Source organism: Leopardus geoffroyi, chromosome X (genome assembly GCF_018350155.1).
Source record: "Leopardus geoffroyi isolate Oge1 chromosome X, O.geoffroyi_Oge1_pat1.0, whole genome shotgun sequence".
Classification (NCBI taxonomy): domain Eukaryota; kingdom Metazoa; phylum Chordata; class Mammalia; order Carnivora; family Felidae; genus Leopardus; species Leopardus geoffroyi.
This window is the reverse complement of record NC_059343.1, coordinates 38,887,289-38,910,375: the sequence shown is the minus strand read 5'-3', so window position 1 is coordinate 38,910,375 and position 23,087 is coordinate 38,887,289. Positions and strand designations below refer to the sequence as shown.

The 23,087-nt window shown below is 45.8% G+C and overlaps 1 protein-coding gene across 1 annotated transcript in view; it reads left to right on the top strand.

Moving 5' to 3' along the window:
* The window catches only part of EFHC2 (EF-hand domain containing 2), a 204,845-nt gene that overhangs the window by 152,447 nt on the left and 29,311 nt on the right, over window positions 1–23,087 (top strand). The window contains exons 12-13 of the mRNA XM_045471272.1: window positions 19,216–19,413; window positions 21,364–21,456. Coding sequence (XP_045327228.1) covers window positions 19,216–19,413; window positions 21,364–21,456 — 291 coding nt within the window. The remainder of the gene's footprint in view (window positions 1–19,215; window positions 19,414–21,363; window positions 21,457–23,087) is intronic.

Below are 23,087 nucleotides of genomic sequence, written 5' to 3'. Positions count from 1 at the left end.
TTTCGATTTTGCCTCCCAGGGCTGGCCTATACACTTGGAATTAGTTTCATCTTAATTTCGATGTTAATTGATTGCCTTGGAGCTTTCCACAGTAAGTGGGTAAAATAGATTTATACTTCAAATTTTTATTTGGCAGAATATTGGCTTTGAGTTCTGGAAGATAACTTTTGTTTTTTTGGTGCTTGGAGACTCAGCAGAGAAAAGGTCCATTGTGATCTCTTTTGGCCAACGGGTCGAGTTTCTTCAGCCTTCAACTTCAATTGAAGCACTTTGCGGGTCTAGCTTTGTGCATAGGTCTTGTGTGTAGGAGTTCCAAATTGTTCTCCTCCTTGGCCAGAGGTCTTGTCTCTTGTGCCCAAATGAGCAGTAAAATCTGGGCTCTTACCTGTTAATAGTATTTGATTTCCCACCTCCCCTATGCGCCACCCTATTAGCCTGTACCCCGCCTTCCCCTCTGGCTGTCGGCTACCTCTTTGCCTTCATACCTGGTACATTCGCTCTCCTTTTTCAGAAGCTCAGCCAGGACTTTGAGTTTTAATTGCTGCCTCGTCTACCATTTTGCCACACACAAACTCTCTGCCATGCCATATGGACTCTCTAAAATTAACTCAGCTCCACTATTTAAAAATCTTAATAACTCTCAGGCTTTTCTCTTTCTATTTTGGAAGCATGTCCATTCTTATAGCCTCGAGTTTTATGGGATGCTAGAAAAAATTCTTGGCATTTTAGAATAAATAAACCATCTAGTGTTGTGCCAAAACAGATAGACTATTTCTTGTGTTTCTAAAGAGTGGAAAAAGGACCAACTCTTTTTCTGAGGTTTTATATATACATATATATTTATACTGTGTTTCTTTTATTTCTTTTTCCATGATTATATTCTTGTGGGAGTGGGTAAATCATTAACAGTGAAACGCCTGTTTCATCCAAAATTCAATGTTCTAATGGTCTCTTTTCTAAATGAAGGTTCTATGAATAAAAGCAAGGCAGCTATGTGGCCATCTAGTTGGTAACAAATGACGATGTTAGTGCCACCCAAGCTCTCTTCTTCACTTAGAGTCCAAATTTTGGTTGAGAAAATGAGAGCAGTAACGAAATGCTCAATTCTAGTCCCCTGGCGGGGGGGGGGGGGGGGCGCGGAGAATCACGATGTAAAAATTGTGCTATAGATTGAGAGAATACTACAGAGCAGGAAGGGAATGACACTTGGGTCCCCATATGCCATATGCCCTGCCTGGGCATTTATCATTCAAGTAAATTTTGCAACCCAAAGTCCTGGGTGTGGAAGGCATGCCTCAGTGAGTGTTTAACCATGTACGTTTACCAACCCTGCATTTCTTCCTTCAGCAACCGTGTGTTAGGCCCCACTCTGTGCCAGGCCCTGTGGTGGGTGATGGAGGTTCAGAGGTCAACGAGCTGCCCTCAGAGAATGCCAGCCTCATCTGTGAACCTCCGCCACCCACCTCGGAACCTGGCACTGCTGTTTCCGGGCTACCCGCTCTGGATCATTTTCTCCCCCATACCATTGCGGAGGGGGGCCTCTCCTTCGCCGTCAGGCTTTCTCCTACCCCTGAAGACGCGGTACAGAGGACCATTATTCTCCTCTTAAGATGTTCCCAGCCACCCCAGCTCACGGTGATCCCTGCCTCTTTGATCTCCCTGCATTTATGGCCGGTGCCACTCAGCACATCTTTCTGTTCCCTCATGTACCTTAGCTGAAGAATGAATGAATGCATGCATGCATGAACGAACGAACGAATGAACGAACGAATAAAAGCAGTGCCCTTTGTTTGGAGTCCGTTTTCACTCAGTAATTAGGATCCTCTTGAAAGGGTATGCCTAGACTGATTTTGGCCTTTCCCGATGGACGGTTCATTTTACCACCTCCTAATAATTACAGTGATACCTAATGCTTCAACACCGCTGATCTCATGATAGGTGCTGTACTCAATGCTTTTTATGTAATTCATCCAATCCCCACAGCAGCCCTAAAAAAGTAGATACTATTATTATTTTCATTTTGCATGAAACAATGGGGCAACTGAGGCACAGAGAGCTCGAGGAACCTACCCATCATCCCGTATCAAGTCCCACAACTGGGATTTGCGCCGGGCGGTCCAGACGCAGTTTCCTCGGGAGTGAAGATTTGGAGCAAAACTAGCTAAGTTTGACGCTTTGTTCTGCCCCTCGATTGCCTTTACATTCTTCACCCGTGAATGGAGACCAGTTCAAGAGATTACTGGGGGCGTTGAATGAGTTAAATCCACACTAAACACCAAGCCGGTGAGCACCCAGTGATGTTAGTTGCATTCCCTTCCCCTCACCGCCGACCACATGGAACTTCCGTGTTCTGGGCCCGGAAAGTATGTGTGTGCCCCCGGATGGCCCAGCGGCTGTCTCTTACCAAGCTTGAGATCTTCGCTCTCATTGAAATCTTTTGCCTTGCCTCTACCCTTTCTGGGAGGCTCTCCTCCAGAATGGGGGCAACAGGGGTAGAGTTTTAAAAACTTCCTGGGTATATACCCCTTCTGTTTTTGTTTTCTTCTTTTAGATGTGGTTTTATACTTATTTGTATGTTGCCTTGTTTCGGAAATGGATTTAAGGTAGTTTACTAAGACGCAAACGATGCTATAACGTAGCGTGGATATACATATAATAAAAGTGGGAGAAAACAAGAAAAGTAGGAAAGAACTGTGGATTCCCAGGGTAGGATTGATACATAGAGTGTATGTATAGACCCTGACGTCATAGGCATTTACTAGAGGTCAGCCATAGGCTGGCTCTGACCTTTTTTTTTTTTTTTTTTAATGTTTTTTAAAAAATGTTTATTTTTGAGAGAGAGGGAGCATGGGTTGGGGGAGAGGCAGAGAGAGAGGGGGACAGAGGACCCGAAGGGGGCTCTGCGCTGACAGCAGCGAGCCCGGTGTGGGGCTCGAACTCTGGAACTGTGAGATCATGACCTGAGCCCAAGTAGGATGCTTAACCGACTGAGCCACCCAGGCGCCCCTTGGCTCTGACCTTCTTAGAGGTTAGCACAAGATGGGAGACCATGAGCACGAGGCAACGATAAGCCAGGCATTCAGCAGAAAGAATCCTAATGCAGGGCTCAAGAAAGACATTCTCCACTGGCCACTCACAGGGAGGACCATCTGCTAAGTGTGTGATGTCCTCAGAAGCATACCCACAGGACAGCCGGGGACACGAGCTGTAGCTGGCCCTAGGTGGTTGCCGATAGCACTCCTCAGAATGAAACAACCGCATCCCAGCAGACGACTAATGTTAGTCAGAGCTGTCCTACCAAGGGTATCACGTGCCATGGCCCAGATGCCCAACTGTCCAAGGTCCAGCTTAACCGGAGGTGTGGGCATGCCTCTTGCTGACCTCAGGACGAAAAAGGAGAGGAGAGTACGAGAACGTGGTACCCGGGAGAGGAGGTGAGTCATCGACCGCCACACTTTTGCTATCTGATAAATGACCTCAAAATCTCCGCATCATGCAAAGTAAGTATGTAGCTCACACATCTGTGAGGCATTGGGAGGTCAGTTGATCAGGGCTGGGCCCGGCTGGCACAGCTCTGTTCCACGTGGCTCTCATTGCCCTTCGGGGAGGCCGCGGGCTCCCCCGGGTGCGTCATTCTTACGGTGTCAGCCGACGTGCGGTCAGGCAGTGAGGAACACAGGCGGTCGCTTGAGGCCGAGGCTCAGAACTGGCACACCTTGACCTCCACGTCACTGGCCAGAGCAAGTCCCGCGACTGACCCCATCATCCAGGACCAGGAAGGAAATCGTGCCCCTCTGGAAGGTGGAACCACAGATTCACATGGGATGAGGTGCAGCGAGAGGGAGGGGTGAGGAATTGTAGTGATCCAGCATCCCGCAGAGGGGGTGGGAACCGCTGTGGGCACCCCCTGGGACACGGAGGCCTGTCTTCCCCCGGCTCAGGATGTACCCATTGCACACCAGCCCAGGGCACAGCAGACCCTGACAGTGACAGCTCCCTCCTGCCCAGAGAGGGGACCATGGCCCCTGAAGCAGCAGGGTAGTCGGGATCGTGACTGACAACCAGCTTCCCTGTTTTGTTGGATCTTAACTGATGGCCTGCTCAGTTGTCCTTTTTTTTTTTTTTATAAGCAGAAGTGTCCGACTCCTAATAGATTAGCATATCTGTTTTACTTTTTATTTAGAGCCACGCACGCTTTACCAGCATATGGATTTCTTGCATGACTTTTAAGGCTGCTCTATTTAGGCCTGATGTATATTTACATCACGTATATTTACACGCTAGGATTCGTTACATGATTGAAGCAAAGGGTGTTGAAAACAAGAATCCACGAACACGTCCTCATTATATTACCTAGATTAAAAATGATTTCCCGGGGCGCCTAGGTGGCTCAGTCGGTTAAGCATCCGACTCTTCATTTTGGCTCAGGTCGTGATCTTGGGGCTCATGAGTTTGAGCCCCGCGTCAGGCTCTGCCCTGTCAGCGCGGAGCCTGCTTGGGATTCTCCGTCTCCCTCTCTCTCTCCCCCCACCTTCTTCTGCTCATGCTGTCTCTGTGTCTCTCTGAAAATAAATAATAAATAAACTTTAAAAAAATGATTTCCCACTGACACTTTGAAGTTTAAAAGTTCTAGGGGCGCCTGAGTGGCTCAGTCGGTTAAGCATCCGACTTTGGCTCAGGTCACGATCTCACGGTTCGTGGGTTCGAGCCCCGCATCGGGCTCTGTGCTGACCGCTCAGAGCCTGGAGCCTTCTTCGGATTCTGGATTCTGTGTCTCCCTCTGTCTCTGCCCCTCCCCTCCTGGCGCTCTGTCTCTTTCTCTCTCTCAGAAATAAATAAAAGCATTAAAATTAAAAAACAAAACAAAACAAGTGCTAGCCACTGTCATAGGGTAGGTAGACCAGTCGCGTAGGTTGTGTCCGTGACTTCTGATTCGGATAAGTGACTTCCTTGCCATGCCGGGGCCGCCTCTCCCAAGCTCAGAGTTCTTCATAGAAGACCGAAACGAATCCAAAAACAGGCCCCCGCAATCTGTGAGAAATCTTCCAGCTTCCCATCCTGGTCAGGAAGAAAATCGTCGGACTCTTTCTTTCTTGTCGGATTGATTTCCTGGCCTAAGAGATCCAGTTGCCTTAATGACAGTCTGTCAAATGGGCATAAGCCAGAGAGTCTTCCCCAAGGCTCCTCTGTGAGTGAGTGGTCCTACAGAAGGGCCGCTGTAAGAGCTGTGACCTGGACGGCTCTGGGGACACCAAGCACGGTGAGCCTGTTTTCAGAGTCCCTCTGTCAGTGGTTGGGGTATGGGCACGAGACTCCCAGCGTTTATTCTGCCACCTAGCCTCTTCTTTCCTGACCAACCCCCCACCCAAATTTGGCTTCGTCTCCACATCAGAAGCTTATCTGCCTCTCTCCATCTCCCCTCCCCCCTTCCCTCCCTCCTCCCTCCATTTTATGTTCGCTTGGGCACCATTTATGGAGGGCGGACATGATTGGGTCCCTCCTCTCCTTCACTCCTTCCAGCCCCCAGATCTGCCCACGCCCCGTCCGTGCCAGAGCCTGCAGAACGTGGTGAAGCACGACCACACAGCAATACCCAGATCGCTCTAGAGACCTGTTTGTAAGGTTGCCTCAACGGAGGGGAGCCGAGCTGTGCCATGCAGATTCCAAAAGTGCTTTATTGTAGGAAATTGGGTTTTGTTTCATTGTTTTAAGAGATAGTTATAGTCACAACCAGATGTATGATGTTCTCAGCGAGAACAGACCATTTTAGGGGCGCCTGGGTGGCTCCGTCGGTTAAGCATCCGACTTCGACTCAGGTCACGATCTTGCGGTCCGTGAGTTCGAGCCCCGCGTCGGGCTCTGTGCCGACAGCTCAGAGCCTGGAGCCTGTTTCAGATTCTGTGTCTCCCTCTCTCTGACCCTCCCCCATTCATGCTCTGTCTCTCTCTGTCTCAAAAATAAATAAACGTTAAAAAAAAAAACAGGCATTTTGGGAAGCAAACACACCAAAATGGGGCAAGAGTTGCATTAAAATGTACAAAACGCATTTTTTTAAGCCTTATTTTTTTTTTTTATTTTTTTTATTTTTTTTTATTTTTGGGACAGAGAGAGACAGAGCATGAACGGGGGAGGGGCAGAGAGAGGGAGACACAGAATCGGAAACAGGCTCCAGGCTCTGAGCCATCAGCCCAGAGCCCGACGCGGGGCTCGAACTCACGGACCGCGAGATCGTGACCTGGCTGAAGTCGGACGCTTAACCGACTGCGCCACCCAGGCGCGCCTTAAGCCTTATTTTTGAGAGAGAGCGAGTGAGTGCGTGGGCTCATGAGCTGGGGGAGGGGAGAGAGAGACGGGGAGAGAATCCCAAGCAGGCTCCGCACTGTCAGCACAGAGCCTGACGTGGGACTGGAACTCACGAACCGTGAGATCGTGACCTGAGCCGAGATCAAGAGCCGGACGCCTAACCGACTGACCCACCCCGGTGACCCCACCCATTTTTTTTCTGAATTAAAAATTAAACAGGAGGCACTCATAGGAGACTGGACATTGCAGAAAACCCCATAGTAAACTACCAGAGAATTGTCTTTAGAAGCACCCACAAACAGTGCAAGGTAAGAAAGGGATTAAAAAGATGGAAAAAGAGATCAGGATTGGAGGGAGAGAGGGCACGAAGCAAAGGGAACTAAAGTAATGAAGATAAGTGTTTAAGAAAAATCCTTTTCTAAGCTAAAAAAAAAAAAAAAAAAAAGTGTCCGTAAATAGAATTCTTCCTGTTTCAAGCAAAATACATGAAAAGAGATCACTGGATACACCTTGACAAAAATTTAAAGGTCATATATCAGGAAAGAATCTCCTAAGGGACATCAAAGCAAATCCAAACAGCAGAACCAATGACCTCAAAACCAAAAAGATACAGGCCTCAGGTAACACAATGAACAGACCCTGGAATAAATCTTCAGTGCTTTGAGAGTAAACAAATTGAGCACAAGTTGCTCGATGTACATGGAGACCATGGAAATGTTTTCACATCTTCAAGAAAGCAAAGTATCGTTTCTTTGATAAGTTACTCCAAGTAATATGTTACTTTAGTAAATCACTCTAGAACATCAAGACAAAATCAAAACACAGAACTCAAACAGGACATCTGATCTTTAAAAGTTGGAACGGGGTTGGGGGGGCACCTGGGTGGCTCAGTTGGTGAAGTGTCCAGCTTTTGATTTTGGCTGAGGTCATGATCTCGCAATTTGTGAGTTCGAGCCCCACATTGGGCTCTGCACTGACCTGCGGAGACTGCTTGAGATTCTCTCCCCCCTTTCTCTCTCTCTCTCTCTCTCTCTCTCTCTGTCTCTCTCTCTCAAATAAACTTTAAAAAAAATTGGAAAACAAGTTACATACACACAAACACACACAATTATACATCTCAATTTCAAGGTAAAACATTATTTCAAGATGTTGAACGATGTTGTGAATGATGTCGTTACAAAAATTTTAAAGGATTGGGTGCCCGGGTGGCTCAGTCAGTTAAGCGTCCGACTCTTGGTCTCAGCTGAGGTCATGATCTGCCGGTTCGTGAGTTCAAGCCCTGCAGCACGGAGCCTGATTGGGATTCCCTCTCCCTCTCTGCCCCTCCCTCCCTCCCTCTCTCTCTCTCTCTCTCAACATACATAACCTTAGAAAAAAAATTTTAATTTAAAGGGATGATGACACATCCCTTTTATACCAGACAAAATAGCCAAACTCCTCTGCAAGAGCGAGGGGGAAACTAATGGCTGAATTCCTCACGTTCTGTCTTGAAAGGAAAATCATATATTTTATCCTTAACTTTGAGACTTAGGTAGATTTAAGTTTAAAATATTTCAGAGCAATTTCGACTTCATCAAATAGGATGGTAGAATCCAATAGTCATTTCACAGTGTGTATGTATATTAAATCATCATTAAAGCTGCAGGGGGGAAAGGAATTTTGGGGAGTGGGCCCAGAGATTGGAGCAGTGTGGAAATTCATTGTATAGCTTCTTGAATTTGTACCATGATGGGTTCCTTTAATCATGTTAAAACCGATTACTAAAAAAAAAAAAATCCAGAGAACTATATTGCCTGGTGTTCCTTTTTAGCAAAAAAAAAATTTGCAGAACTGAAGAGCAGAGCTAATATAGCCTTTATTGCAAAAGGCAAGTAGCAGCAGAAGCTAATGGCACTGAGACATGAACAACTGAAAACCCAAAACAAGACGACCGGTGGCGGTGGGGAGGAAATGTCCTAGGAGAAGTCTTGTCCATCGCTGTAAACTCCCTGATCGCCTTTGGAGCCATTATGACACGTCCCACCTGCCCGAGGTCGGCATATGATCACCTCCCTCTTTCCCGTTTATATTCCTTCCCGGGACCTCTCCTCTCCCTCCTCCCCCTTAGTTGTCCAGGAACCCCAGGAGGGGAACTTTGTCCAAGGAGGGCCAGACCGCTCTCAAATGCCACTGCTGTGGCTCCTTGTTGTCTCAAGACTGGCGTGGGAGACTGTTCTGCCAGGCTGATGGATGCCACTTAGGCAAATAGTCAAAGGTTCAGTGTTGCTACTCTTTTAAGTTAGGAGAGACAGGATCATGTCCACGAAGCCGAAGGGGAAGGACCAACAGGGACCAAGAAAGCGAAGGCACAGGTGACAAGCTGTACAACGAGCAGTTAAGGATGAGGAAGCCGTTAAGGATAGGTCAAGACCTAGTTATGCCCTTTTCCATTCCGCCCAATGGACGTGTCAGGCTTTCTCACTCTTAAGCTCTTAACTTCACCATTTTCCTCCCACTCACAGTGGAAAACCTCGTCCCCGGGTTAACAGAGAACGTAGAGGTCCCTCTTTTGAGATACAAACCCTTCCCATGCCCCTGCACTCACAACTCGGCACTCTTCCTTTCCCATCTCAGTGGAAACGGTGTCCCCCGCCCCATGCTGTCCAAAGCTAGCTTCCGTGATGGCCTTGTCTCCCAGACACTCAACAAGAGACCTGGGGCCCATCCTTGGTTCTACCCTCTTGCCACGTTCCCTCTGCCCGAGCAGCCCTCACTGGTGTATCTACCCTCCTTTTGCTTTCTGAGTGCTCTGACATCTGTTCATGTACCTCCCTCTTGCTCAACGCTCAGGAGACTCCCTTCACCTGCAGAAGAAAACCCAGAGGCCCTAACATGGCCCCTCGTGTGCCTCTCATGATTGGACCCCACCTGCCCCCTCTCTTAACTTCTTGTTTCGCTTCCGTATGTTCTAGCTCTCCGAAGAATCTTGGCCATCTGGGTTCAGGTCTTGGCTTCACCACTTTAACCAGCTGTGTGCCCTTGGGCATTTTGCTGACCCTCTCTGGGCCTCGGTTCCTCATCTGTAAAATGGGGATAATCAAAACTCCTGCCTCCAGGGCTGCTGTGGGAGAGAGGAGTTCCTGCTTATGAAGCAGTTGGCTTGATGAACGCCTTTGTGCGTAAACATGAATATATACTTTCCCACCTTACCCAGTCTGACAACACAGTTCAGCAGAACATATCTGAACACTAGCACTAAGCACTTGGTAAATGTGAGCTCTGTTAATACTTTGTACAGCTCCTTAGATGTACCACCGTCTTGTTCTCCTCGGATGTTTCAGGATACGGTTGCTTCTCCCATTCCTCCAGCCTCCCCTTCCTCCAGCCTACTTCCGTGACTGGCAAGTTGTCTTTCCTCTTCAGGACCTGCTCCGTTACCACCTCTGCTGTGAAGCCTTCCTGGATTTCCCCCTCCACGTATATACGTGCCAGACTGGATGAGGGGTACTCTCTCTGAGCTTCTGGACAAAGATTTATTGCGCCCCCCCTTTTTTTTTTTTTTAACTTTGCTGACCTGGTTTTCCTTCTGGTCTGTGATGAACTCAAGGGTGCAGTCACGGAGGGCTGGGGGATCAAATCTAGTCCATTCCTCTCCTGCTCTCCATCAGTTGAAGTTGTCCGACATGGAGTAAGTAAGTGCTCAATTAGTGTTTGTCGAATGAATGAATCCATAGTAAGGACATATTCAGACAGCACGCAATAGAAGAAATACAGTTTCCTAGCAAATAAGAGGTGCTCAACTTTATTAGCAATCAAATCATTATTGATTAAAATGAGAACTTGTTTTTACCTATGGAATTAGGAGACATTTTTAAAAATGACAATGTCTATTCCTGTGGGCTCTCTCTGATTGCTGGTGAGGGTAAAAGACAAAAGCATATACTTAACACCATGTATCAAGATATTTAAAAATTCCTTTCCTTGGGGCACTTGGGTGGCTCAGTTGGTTAAGCGTCCAACTTTCATTTTTCTAATGCTGATTTATTTATTTTTGAGAGAGAGAGCAAGCAGGGGAGGGGCAGAGAGAGAGAGAGGGAGACAATCCCAACCGGGCTCCATGCCGCCAGCCCAGACCCCCGTTGCGGGGCTCGAACCCACAGACTGCGAGATCATGACCTCAGCCGAAACCGAGAGTCAGACGTTCAACCGACTGAGCCACCCAGGTGCCCCTGAACTCTTGATCTCATCTCACAGTCGCGAGCTCAAGTCAGGGCTGCTCTGTGTTGGGCACGGAGGCTACTTTAAAAAAAAAAAAAAAAAAAAAAGTCCTTTTCTTTTGCCCACCTGATTGCACTTTTGGGACACTATCCAGAGGAAATTATTTAATTTTATTTAAATTTTTTTTTTAAAACAGCATGTTAGATGTTGACTCAGAAATGTGTGAGGAGAGTACATAGGTTTTCAAAGTTATTTTGTGAGTAAGCAAGCAAAAAAAAAAAACCCAACAAAAACAAAACAAGATCACTGCTCCTTTCTTTCTTTCAGTATTGCTCTTGGGCCCGTTTTCCACCCTACACTGTTAAGTCTGCCCGTCTCTTCCTTTCTCTGTAGTCAAAGGAAATAATTTTAAATAGCTTATGCCTGAAGATGTTCATTAGGACATCACTTGTGTAAAAGTTTGAGAAAAGCGCACAAAATACCCCGTAATAGAAGCATGGTTTAGCATTTTGGTTCCAGAAGAATATGTGGTAACATGACCGGTATTAGTTAAATGAAAAAAAAAAAAAAAAAAAAAGGCCGTAAAATAACGTTCGCAGCTATTAAGAAAAAGAAAAGACTATTAAATACCCATGCATAGAAAAAGACTACAAAGAAGGATACTAAAATATTTAATTACTTGGTTATATTTGGGCAGTGGGAATGTGTATGGCTTCTTTTTCCTTGCTTTTATTATTAACCAAATTCTCTATATTTAGAAACGTGTTCCTTTTATAATGGAGTGAAGCCAATAAGTCTATATTTTAGAGTGTGTGTTGAGGAAGAATTAGGACTGATTATATCTTACTTGATGCGTTTTGATATTAGTAAGACTTGACTTGCTAAATTGATTGTAAACACCTGGAGGGCACAGACCTAGTCTTGTTTAGCTGATGGTTTGTTCAGCCTGTGGGTTTAGCCTGTGGGCTTTTATGGGGTGTCCCTCCACGTAAGGTCCCCTGACTGTCACAGGGCCCAGCATGGCCTCTAAACCCTCTGGCAGCCAGGGAGAGTTAAAAACAAAAAGCCAAACAAGCAAAGTTTGCTTGGAGACAAACCTTGAACACAGGATGGGTGTTACCCAAAAGGAAGGTGCTAGAAAATGAGTATGCTCATACAAGTATGCTTGTAAATGAAATGAATATTCCTTCCTTCCCTGCCCACATTGCAAGCGAAACGCCATCATCTACACTTTCATTTGCTGCTACCAAAAAATCTGGACATAATTTAAAAAACAAGAAAGCAAAAACACTGTTGTCCTAGCCCCCTTGAATGTTAATTAAATGGAATTGTACCACATCGTAGAAGGATTATAGAGGAGTGGTTTTAAAGGGTTTCTAAAATCGTACCTCTCTGAGGAATAGTGTTAATAATATACAGCAATTGCTCTTAACTACATGAGAATATCTCGTGTGTGTGTGTGTGTGTGTGTGTGTGTTTTGGGTTTTTTTTTTTTTTTTTTGGCTACACTTAAGCAGCCCCAGAGTCGAGTGCACCAAGACATCCTGGATTTCAAACTAAATAAATCAAAATTACCATGTACATTCCACTACCTGTCAAAACAGGAAAAGCCACAGTATGTGATGTGAAACGAAGATTAGAGCCGCAATGGGGAGAAAACTAGAAGCCTGCTTACATTTGGAATAAGAAAACAGGGTCAGTGATTTTCAGTGCAGATGTCCTTCTCTTGGAGAAAACATTTCAAAAAAATCCGTTTACAGCACAGATGTATTTGGCAGTAATTATGACACTGTCAAGAGATTCTTTAGCTTCCAGAGGACTTATTTCCGAGTCTAGCGTGCTTGCTTGTCATGAAGAACCTCACACGAATCAGGGGAATTTAAAGCTTGAGGTATTAGGTGCCACTGCCAATGAAAAATGACCAAAAGGAGGATAAAGCAGACGTATATGCAACAGAGAATGGAAGGGGGCACCTAATTTGATTTCTGAGGATTAAGCATTTGTGCAGCTTCTCAAATATATCGGTTATATAAAGAAAGGCACACCTGGAGTTTATTACTTCATCACTTCAGACTTAATCCTGAATATGACTACTTAAAACAAGTGTGCCACGTTCCTTTTACATTCCGCAGGTAAATTCTGTGATTTCGATCGTCGGAAACATTTCACAGTTTTCCAAGATAAGCTTGCTTATGAGAAGTAACTCTTTCAGTGTAATCATTTTTTTTTTTTTATTATTTAAAACAAATTTGTAAGTAGGCCTCAGTCCGGCATGGGGCTTGAACTCGTGACCCTGAGATCAAGACCTGAGCTGAGATCAAGAGTCGGGCACTTGACCGACTATGCCATCCAGGCACCCCTCTTTCAGTTTGATACAACATGAAGAGATCTCTATTGTGGGATGATGAGAGTAATACAAACCGTTAGCATTTATTGAGCATTTATAGTTCCCGGCACTATGCTAAATGCTTTTTATACCTTGCTAATGTAACCCTCAGTTTTCATTTATTCAGCCAACTATTTATTATACAGTGCTTACTTACTGTGTGCCAGGATCTACTTAAAGTGTTGGGGATTCAGCAGTGAACAAAGTAGACAAATAGCCCTGTCCTTTGTGGAACTCACGTTCCAGTGGGGGGCTAAAGACGATATACAGAATAAGAAAGCAAATGATATACCAGGCTGGTGTATGATGAATGCCACTGAGGAGAAGAAATCAGAGGAGGAGAAGAAATCAGAGGAGGAGTCAGGGAATGCCAGTCTTTTAGAGTAGGGGTTACACTTTTTTTTAAGTTTACTTATTTATTTTGAGAGAGAGAGAAAGTAACAAGGAGAGAGGGAGGGGCAGAGAGAGGGGGAGACAGAATCCCAAACAGGTTCCATGCTGTTAGCACAGAGCCCAACACCAGGGCTCGATCTCACAAAACCACAAGATCATGACCTGAGCTGAGATCAAGAGTGGGATGCTTAACTGACTGAGCCACCCAGGTGCCCCAGAGGGGTCACACTTTTAAAAAGAATCGTCAGAGAAGGCCTCACAAAGATGATACTCCAGAAGATGCCCTACGGGACGTGAAGGACCAAACTGTGTAACTGTCTTGGGGAGGAGCATTCTAGGGTAGGGGTAGCAGCCAGTGCAGAGATCCTAAAGCTGGTATGTAACTGCCTTGTTTGAGGAAAAGCAAGGAGTGTACTATGGCAGGTGCAGAGGAAAGAGGGGACAAGGCCCAAGAGATACAAAGGGGGACATCACATCAGATATCACATCATGAGCCTTTTGGGTTCTACCTCAGGAGGGATGGCAAGCCCTCAGGGGGTTTTGAACAGAGGCATGACATGACCAACAAAGCAAACGGTCTTGTCCTGGCTTCCCAGATAAGGAACAGAGCTTTGGAGAAGTAACTTACCAAAGTTCCCAGTTGTCAGTGAATTAGCGGGGCTGGAATTTTAATCCAGGTCTGTGTAGTTCAAAAGCTCATATTTTTCCCACTAAACCACACCCGTCTCCCGATTGCAGGGAGGCTTGTGACCCAGGCCGGGGTGGATGATATTCTTACTCTGGAGTTGACTTTGTGTTTCCCTTTTCTCCAGAGTTCTTTGGCTTCTGGCAAGACTACCATGTCGTACAACTCCAAGGGACACCATTTATACCAGGAGTCTGTAAATGTACTCCGGGGAGGTAGGCGGTGCCCAGACGACGTAACCACGTGTAATGACCTTGTCCTCCAGTGACATTGAAGAGTTTCATGAATGGTCTTGAGCTATGGTTGCTATGGTTAAGCCGGCAGCAAAATCCTTTTTGGTCACACATTTGTACTGGCCCCACTTTGATGCATCTTTCCGTCTCTCCTTCCTCTGACATATACTTTACCAGCTGTCTCTACCTCCCTCCACTCACTGTCTGGAAACACACAAGTTCAACAGTATGGCGGACTGGGGTGTCAGTGATGGGAAGGCAGGGTTTTCTGCTCCGCATGGGCAGCTTAGGCCCACAAGTAGAAGAGAAGGCCTGAGGGAGTGTAGGATGTGAGCAGGTGTGCCTGGCTTCTGATTAGAGAAAGTGGAACATTTTATTTGCTGAATATCAAATTGAAGGAAATGATCAAGAGTGCCAACCAATTGTCATCAGAATTGCTGCTGTGTTTAATTTAGGCTCAACCTGATTTTCTTCTAGGCCTTCGGGCCCAAAGCTTGGACTCCTGAGCCCTTGTTTATGTTGAAACTAATTTTTTTAGTTGGCCTGGAAATTATTGCTTACGCTTCACCGATTCAACGTGTAAGAAAATGCCCTGAGATTCAGAGCTTTAAAATGGAGTTTTGATTCATTGTTGCTTGAGTGGGCGCCTTTCATGGAATTATGTCTTGTAAAACTGCTTAGCATTTCATGTTTCAGGATTGCGCATAGTTACTTCAATGCCCTAGAGCAGTTTGGCATCATTTTTTTTTGACTCTTATGACTTTAATTACAAAAACTGAGAGAGAATCATGGCGGCATCCCTTATAAGATTAACTAATACTGAGATGATCCGTATACGATATTAACGCCAGGAACACAGTACAATGTTGAGTAAAGGCAAAGGTGGTTGACATTTTGAGTGTTTTTTTTTTTTTTAATGTTTATTTTTCAGGGATAGAGAGAGAGGGAGAACAGGAATGGGAGCAGGGGATGGGCAGAGAGACAAAGACACAGTATCTGAAGCAGGCTCCAGGCTCCGAGCTGAAAGCAGCCAGCTGGACCTGGGGCTCGAACTCATGAACCGTGAGGTCATAACCTGAGCTGAAGTGGAACGCTTAACCAACTGAGCCCCCCACATGCCCCGCCGTTTTTGAGTTTTTTAAAAAAAAAAAAAAAAAAAAAAAAAAAATTTTTTTTTTTTAACGTTTATTTATTTTTGAGACAGAGAGAGACCGAGCATGAAGGGGGGAGGGGCAGAGAGAGAGGGAGACACAGAATGGGAAGCAGGCTCCAGGCTCTGAACCATCAGCCCAGAGCCTGACGCGGGGCTCGAACTCACGGACCGCAAGATCGTGACCTGGCTGAAGTCGGACGCTTAACCGACTGCGCCACCCAGGCGCCCCCGTTTTTGAGTTTTTAAGATTAGCAATGGTCATCACAGAACACCAGATGAATACAACGAAAGCTTCTTTTGAAAATGCACTTTTATTTCCCTTAAATGAAGGAGCAGGAAGCACCAAGTTCAGACTTTGCTCTCAAATCACATTTCAGGTTCACTCGGAAGGTTTAAGTGAGGAAGGGCTGTGTTTCATGGGAGTCGGACCTCTGTTTTCATGGCTCCTGCCAGCAAAAAATAGAATATGCAGAAAACAGTTTGGTCCTCTCCCTCAGTCGGTTAAATATAGAATTCCTAAGCGACCCGGCAGTTTTACTCCTGCATTTGTACCCCCCCAAATTCAAGACAGGCATTCAAACAAAAACTGGCACACCAGTGTTCACAGCAGCACTCTTCACAGTAGCCCAAAGGTGGAAACGACCCAGATGTCTGTCGATGCGTGAATGGATAAACAAAACGTGGTAGTTCACACAATGGACTATTACTCAGGCCTAAAAAGGTGTGAACATGAAAACATCACGCTAGGCAGGAAAAGCCAGACACAAAGGACGAGACTCTGGGATTCCACTCATATGAAATATCCAGCATTGGCAAATCTACAGAGGTGGAAAAGAGATTTGTGGCTGCCCCGGTGCAGAAGAGGGCAGGGGGGAAGGAAGGGGGGAGCAGAGTGAGTGCTTCTTCAAGGTGATGAAAAGGTCTGGGGACAGACGGAAGCGGCGGCAGCCCAACGTTGGGGATGCGCACCCCTGGTACGTTTTCTGTTCCGTGTGCTTTACCACGATACAAAGATGGAGGGTGCCACTCTTGAGAAGATCCTTCGTTCTTGGTGGAGCCAAGTCAAGTTTGACCGGGTTGGGGGGGAGCCCAAAAGAAAAGGGGCACATGGCAAATGCGGGCAAAGGAGCAGCAGTCCTGGGACCTGCCGCACGGGCACACCGGCCACACCGGCCTCCACTCCGGGGACCCCTCTGTGTCCCCCCCATGCCTGGGGGCGGTTTCAAGTCTGGGGCAGCTCGTCTGAAACCCTCACCTAAAGGCACGGGGAGCGGCGGGGTACTGAGCTGTTTAAAACCCGAGCACGCGCAAGTCCAGCAGATATAAATTTTAACCGCATTGAGGCCAGGACAACTGCAGTTTATCCAACGAAAAGGAAGATAAACTTTTATGACCTCGTGGTGCTAGAACAAGTTTAGTTAAAGGTGCGCGGCAAGTTTCTGGTTACCGCCGCGCCCGTTCTTTTCCCTCGTCCTGGGGAGTTTGCCACTTGTCCTCCTTCACGCTGTTTCCGCCCCCAAAACGAAAAAAAAACCTTTCAGGTGTTTTTTGTTTTTTTTGGGTTTTTTTTTTTTTATGATGATGAAAGCAATATTTGATACTTACAAAAGTTCAGAGAAAGCAGAAATTATATATAAAGGTATGTTATATATAGATATACATAAGTTATATCTATAAAGATATAGATTATATGTATAAATACATACATATAGATACATATACGTAATGTATATAAAGAAATCTCAGCGACCAGGGACAACATTATAGATGCTTTGGCCGGTACCCTTCATTTTTTAAAGTTTTAATTGAAATTCCAGTTAACATACAGTGTCATGTCAGGTTCAGCGATTTGGCACATCGATGCGATACTCCGTGTTCATCACGACAAGTGCACTCCTTGATCCCCATCACCTGTTTCCCCTGCGAATCTATAGGTACTGGAATCTTCACTTTCACTGGGATCGTGCATTTATCAATGCAGCATGGACATCTTTCGTACAAGCAAATGCCAATCAGCAACGTACTGTAAAAAAATTTTTTTAAGTTTATTTTTGAGAGAGGGAGACAGAGCAAGTGGGGGAGGGGCAGAGAGAGCGGGAGAAAGAATCCGAAGCAGGCTCCACGCTATCAGCGTGCAGCCCGATGGCAGGGCTCGAACTCATGAACCGTGAGATGATGACCTGAGGGAAATCAAGAGTCGGACACTTAACCGACTGAGCCACCCGGGCACCCCAACAACCTGCTTTTTATGGCTGCATAGCATTCCATTTTCCGCCCGTGTCGTGACTGAATATTCCGTGACCGGTGTTCTGAATGAGCTGTGGGCTTTCCTCGGAGAGATTTCTCCATGGTCACTTAGCCCTTTGTCAGAGACGGTTGGTGACTCCGGGTTTCTGAAATTACTTTCTCTGACTTATTTATGCTGATCAAGTGATAGCCCTCGAAGCAGAGGTCATGGACGGTAAAGGGAGTAGAGGTCTGTAAACGGTCAGCTTAATACCCACAGCCTTTAGGAAACTTTCCCTGGCTGAGCCCCAACTCCCATCCAGTCATTGTGTCTTCTGTGTCCCCACAGAAGAGGGATAGAACAACATGCAAGGGCGTGGGCTTTGGAGCCAGACTGCAACTGTTCTCATTCTGGCTTGCGTGACACGGGACGTATTCGGTGCCTCAGTGTTCTCCTCTGTAAAATGGGGATAGTAATAGCTATCTGATAGTAATAGCTCTTCTGAGCCAGATGAAATGATCCATGCCAGAAGTTTCTGGCGACGCAGGACCTGGCACATAGCTAGTACTCGATGGATGGCAAGGGTTATATCATTACTCAGTTCGTTCAAGCGACCCTCCCAGTCTGTGGTGTTGAGAGACTAGGAGAGGCCCAGAGATCTTCGATGATCTTGAGAATGCCAAGAAATGCGTAAGAGAACTAAAAGCCGTTATGCTGAAAGACCGGTCTGTGAGCCGCAGACCAAATACAATCTTGTATTCCCTTGCTTATTTGGGATTCTTGGGAACTGAATTATTCGCAGTAAGTAGATTTTCTAGATAATGGAAGCTTATTCATGTAACCACTGTAACGGTTGGCATTTTAACTATTTTGATGTACTTTCTTACACGTGCTGCATGGTTTATTAGCTGTCATATAGAGAATATACTGAAGACGACCCTGCCAGTTTGTTAGGCTCTGAGTCCTCATCGTTAATATGTTGTTGCTGTCATTTGTTGTTGTCGTTGTTGTTTTTTTAGCTCTGCCGCAAAATCTCAATGCCATTGTCTTCAAAAGCCTAAGACAGCTGTACCTTTACATCGTTCTTCATTTTTTACTCTTTTCCTCTCGCTTTTTTCTCACTGGCAGGGCGTGTCGGTCTGAGTTTTTCTGCGGAGAGGTTTCTAATTGCTTTCTCCAACTCGAAAAGACCTTTCTAATGTACTGATTTATACATTTTATGCCTGGGAAACCAGAACCCCAAGTCTGTTACTATTTTGTGTAAAGTAAGGTTAATAGGCATTGAACGAAATCCTGTATTTAGTGGCAGGTGTTTTTTGTTTGTCTTTTATCTTTTATTCTTTATTCTTTAACCAAGGCCTTTGAGAGATTTACTTTCTGGTTGCAGGCACTTCTCTGGTAGGAGTTTGAGTTTGGGGAAAATGCCATTTCATTTAGAAGCTATAGTGCGTCCATCCCAGCACTGGTGCCTTCCTGCTGCTCAGAATCGAAATGGAAATTAAATTAAAGAAAAAATAATCACCTGTTCTCTGTGCAGTTGATAAAAATTTTATACGGTGGAGTTTGGATATTTTTGAGAGAAAGCAAAATATTGTTCTTAGATGCAACTTCATGAGCGTTTTCTCATTTTCTTTACAGAGACATAATAATGACTCTCACCGTTGGGAGACTCCTAGAACATGAATTTATAACCCTTGCACGTCACTACGGGGTGCCCGAGGACACATGTCCTGATATGAACATCCTAATGGCACAGGCCCACGAACAACTCAAGAAAAATATTTTTGAGAATTTTGAAAGACTCATTGCTACTTGTGTCTATGAAGATCGAGAAAAGTAAGTCTTTATTTTCTCGATTTTAATAAATTTCTGTAGACCTGAGTAGTGAACGGATTCACATTTTATCCCAAAGGGCAGAAAGAACTTCGAGATGTCCCATTATACTCCCACTATATAGCAGAGGTCCTGTAAATCATTTTTGGTGAGCATCTGATACACATATTTCATAGTGATGGTGACCTCTGTTTGCTGATGGAAAACGGAAGGCCCGTGTATCTTCAAAAAAACAGGATGCCTCTTTGCATTTCCTTTTAATTGGTTTCTGGAAGCTTTCAGCCGAAACGTAGTAAAGCCAAATGTTAGAAGGTTTCATTCAGAGAGGTCTTTTTCTTACATTATTTTAGTGATGACTGGGACTTACAAATGACCTTTATAATACAGAGAACAGGGAATTTACAAGGAAACGTTCTACAGAGTTGCTTTGAAATGATTTCTTCTTGAAAATCATGAAGTTCAGCGTAGTCTATCTCTAATACATTTGCCATGTTTATATTGAGCTTTATCGAGTCATTTTTATAAAGTAGAGCCCCATCTTACCCACAGACCTGATATCATGGGGGGAAATACTCACGTGGAGTTAGAAAATCTTAGTTTTAACCCTAGCCTCTAATTTTGTTAGGCCCCACCACTGCTGTTTCTTTGCTCCCACGACCCCTTCCGCCATCCCCAGACCTGAAGTTTACATCCAAGTGGCCTGCTGTGTACCCTAAATATCTTTAAAGGTCCAATGGTTCATCTTAGTGATGAACATGGGTATTTTTTCCTAATCCAGAATCATACAGCCTCGTTGAGTTTTTGTAAAGATGATATTTTTCCTTGAACCTTCACACTTTGCCGAGCCTTCTGGAGGATGCGGGGCCTGAGCTTTGCATGACCCTGGCCCTGCCTTCCACCCTGGTGGGGACCCCTCCCCCGGGGTGAGAAGTGTGACCCTCCTTCACTAAAGGAATACCTCCTGGGCACGATGAGCCTGCTTGATCCGACAGCTCTGAGGCTCTTCCAGATCTGACAAGCTTCTGTTCTAGACATAAACGCTCTCTCATCGTTTTATAACCTTGCTGTGAATAAAGCTGCCCGCTTTCCTTCCTATTGGTTCTCATTTTGCTTGGTGCCTAGAAGAATACTGGCTGAGTGAGAACACTGGACGAGCACTTCTGTGCCGCCCCCCGCCCCAGCAGGCTGAGGAAAATGACTCTTGGGCTGCTCTGGAGAAACCCTCTGACAAAACTGAGGTGAATGTTAAGGCCCCAGCTGGGGCTTCCAAATTGCAAGGTTTGGGTCCAAGAAAAGACTAGAAAAACACCCTCAAGTCATTGAATACTTGTGTTGGAGGCTCTAGATGCCTGTCAAATTAAGAGATGTTTTCGGGGCGCCTGGGTGGCGCAGTCGGTTAAGCGTCCGACTTCAGCCAGGTCACGATCTCGCGGTCCGTGAGTTCGAGCCCCGCGTCGGGCTCTGGGCTGATGGCTCAGAGCCTGGAGCCTGTTTCCGATTTTGTGTCTCCCTCTCTCTCTGCCCCTCCCCCGTTCATGCTCTGTCTCTCTCTGTCCCAAAAATAAATAAACGTTGAAAAAAAAAAATTAAAAAAAAAAAAGATGTTTTCAAATATCAGAGCCATCTTTTGACCAGTGGTCAAGAAGGCAGACCAATTACTTAGAGCAGCACTCGTGGCCACAGCCCTAATACGCTGTGCTGTCACCAACCAAGAGTCTGAATCGTGATGGGCAGGCCTTTGTAAGGACAGAATCTGATGGCTTATGAACTGGAAGAAGTTGGTGAAATGCCATAGGACTGTTTTTCCTTACTGTGAATCACCCTACCACCGCTGATACTCATTTCCGTGCGCAGATTCTTGGGAGGCATCTGTGTTTTCTTTCCTATAGCCTGTAACTGTTTACTCAAGAGAGACAAAATCTATAAACACCTGCCTACTCTGTTTTAATGCAGGAAAAAAGTGCTACCCACCAAAGACATCAGAAGGCTGTGCAAATCCTTCAGGTTACCTCTGACTGATGACCTCCTGGGATCCATACTGTCCGGGTAAGCGAGAGCTCCTCCCTCCATGGGGTTTGTCCTGCACACTTTTGTGGGGCGGGGGGCTCCTCCTGGTTGTACATTTACCTTTCATTATCCTTGATTGCCCCTTGACCGTTCCGGTTATGTTATTGACGACGCATTTCCATTTAAGTGTTACGAAAGGAAAAGTTGGTCATGGTTTTGAACGTTGGACAGCCTGTTCTGAATTGCTAGTCTATCTTTTTAACATTAAGACAGACACACGTAGGGGCACCTGGGTGGCCCGGTCGGCTGAGCGCGGACTTCGGCTCAGGTCACGACCTCGCAGTTCGCGGGTTCGAGCCCCGCGTCGGGCTCTGAGCTCTGTGCTGACAGCTCGGAGCCTGGAGCCTTCTTCAGATTCTGTGTGTGTGTGTGTGTGTGTGTGTGTGTGTGTGTGTGTGTGTCTCTGTGTGTGTCTCTGTCCCTCTCCTGCTAGTACTCTGTCTCTCTCTCTCTCTCTCAAAATAAATAAAAAGCATTTACAAAAATAAAATAATATTTAAGACACACATACACATACACACAGGTTCCCGGGACAAAATGAAAACGTCCTACTTCATTGGTTTTGAGGGTATTAGATCTCAAATTTGGGGCAGATTTTTCAAAGCAGTAGTCCCTACTGGCTAAAGACATGTGGTAAGAGGGCCTAGTGTTACTAGCATAGGGCTCTGCCCTACTAGAGCCCCAGATGTAAACCGTGGCGATTATGATGTTGCAAAAGGAAAGCACCATGAACTGCTTTCTGAAACACCTCACTCTCCTGCTCAACGTCTACTTTTGACTTCCTGGCACCCGCCCTCCCAGCTACGCAGACTCTGGCATTATCCCAGCCCCTCCTCCGACTTGCTCATCTCGGTAATTCTGACATTTTGGACTGTGTTCTAGCCATCGTTGTCCTTGCTCTGAAGACATTACTTCATTTGCTTTGTGAGCACAGCTTCATGAGTCAGAACTATTCTCTTCCTACCTTCCATGAGGATGCTGAGGTTTAGGGAGATGAGGTGTTTTGCCCAAAGTCCCATAATCTAGAAGAAGAGCTTGACAGTTCTACATCCTGCCTACTCCTTGCAGCCACTCTTTCCTCTCCATTCCTACCGTCTTCACTCTTGTTCTGACCCACGTTTCTTCCTGGCTATTACAGCGCCTTCACATTGGTCTTTCTTCCACCAGTCTCTAAATGTTTAAATCTGTCTTCACATGCAGCAGCTTAATACCTTCTAAGAGCCAAAATGTCATAGCACTGCTTTTCTACTCACGAACTCGCCGTAACCCCTCTTTCCTTTTTAAGGAAAGACCGAAATCGCTGGCTTTTCACTCCTTCTCCCCCTTCTGCATTGGGAGGCTTAGGGTTGTCAGTGGGAGCATTGTTTTCAGGCGGGGGCTGGAGTGGGGAGTCCTCATCTGAGACAAAAGGAACAGATAAAACTAAATCCCATGTGGAAGAACTAGGGTCTGAAGCATCAGAAGGGGACTCAATAGGGCCAATCCAGTTGGATGTACCTGTGTGTTACATTGACCTGGGTTTTTTTTTTTTCTGGAATATCAGCCCCAGGGTGCTTTTATTTGCTAGCATCAGTGTGAGGGAGAAGGCAGGTCATCCTGATGGAAAGGAC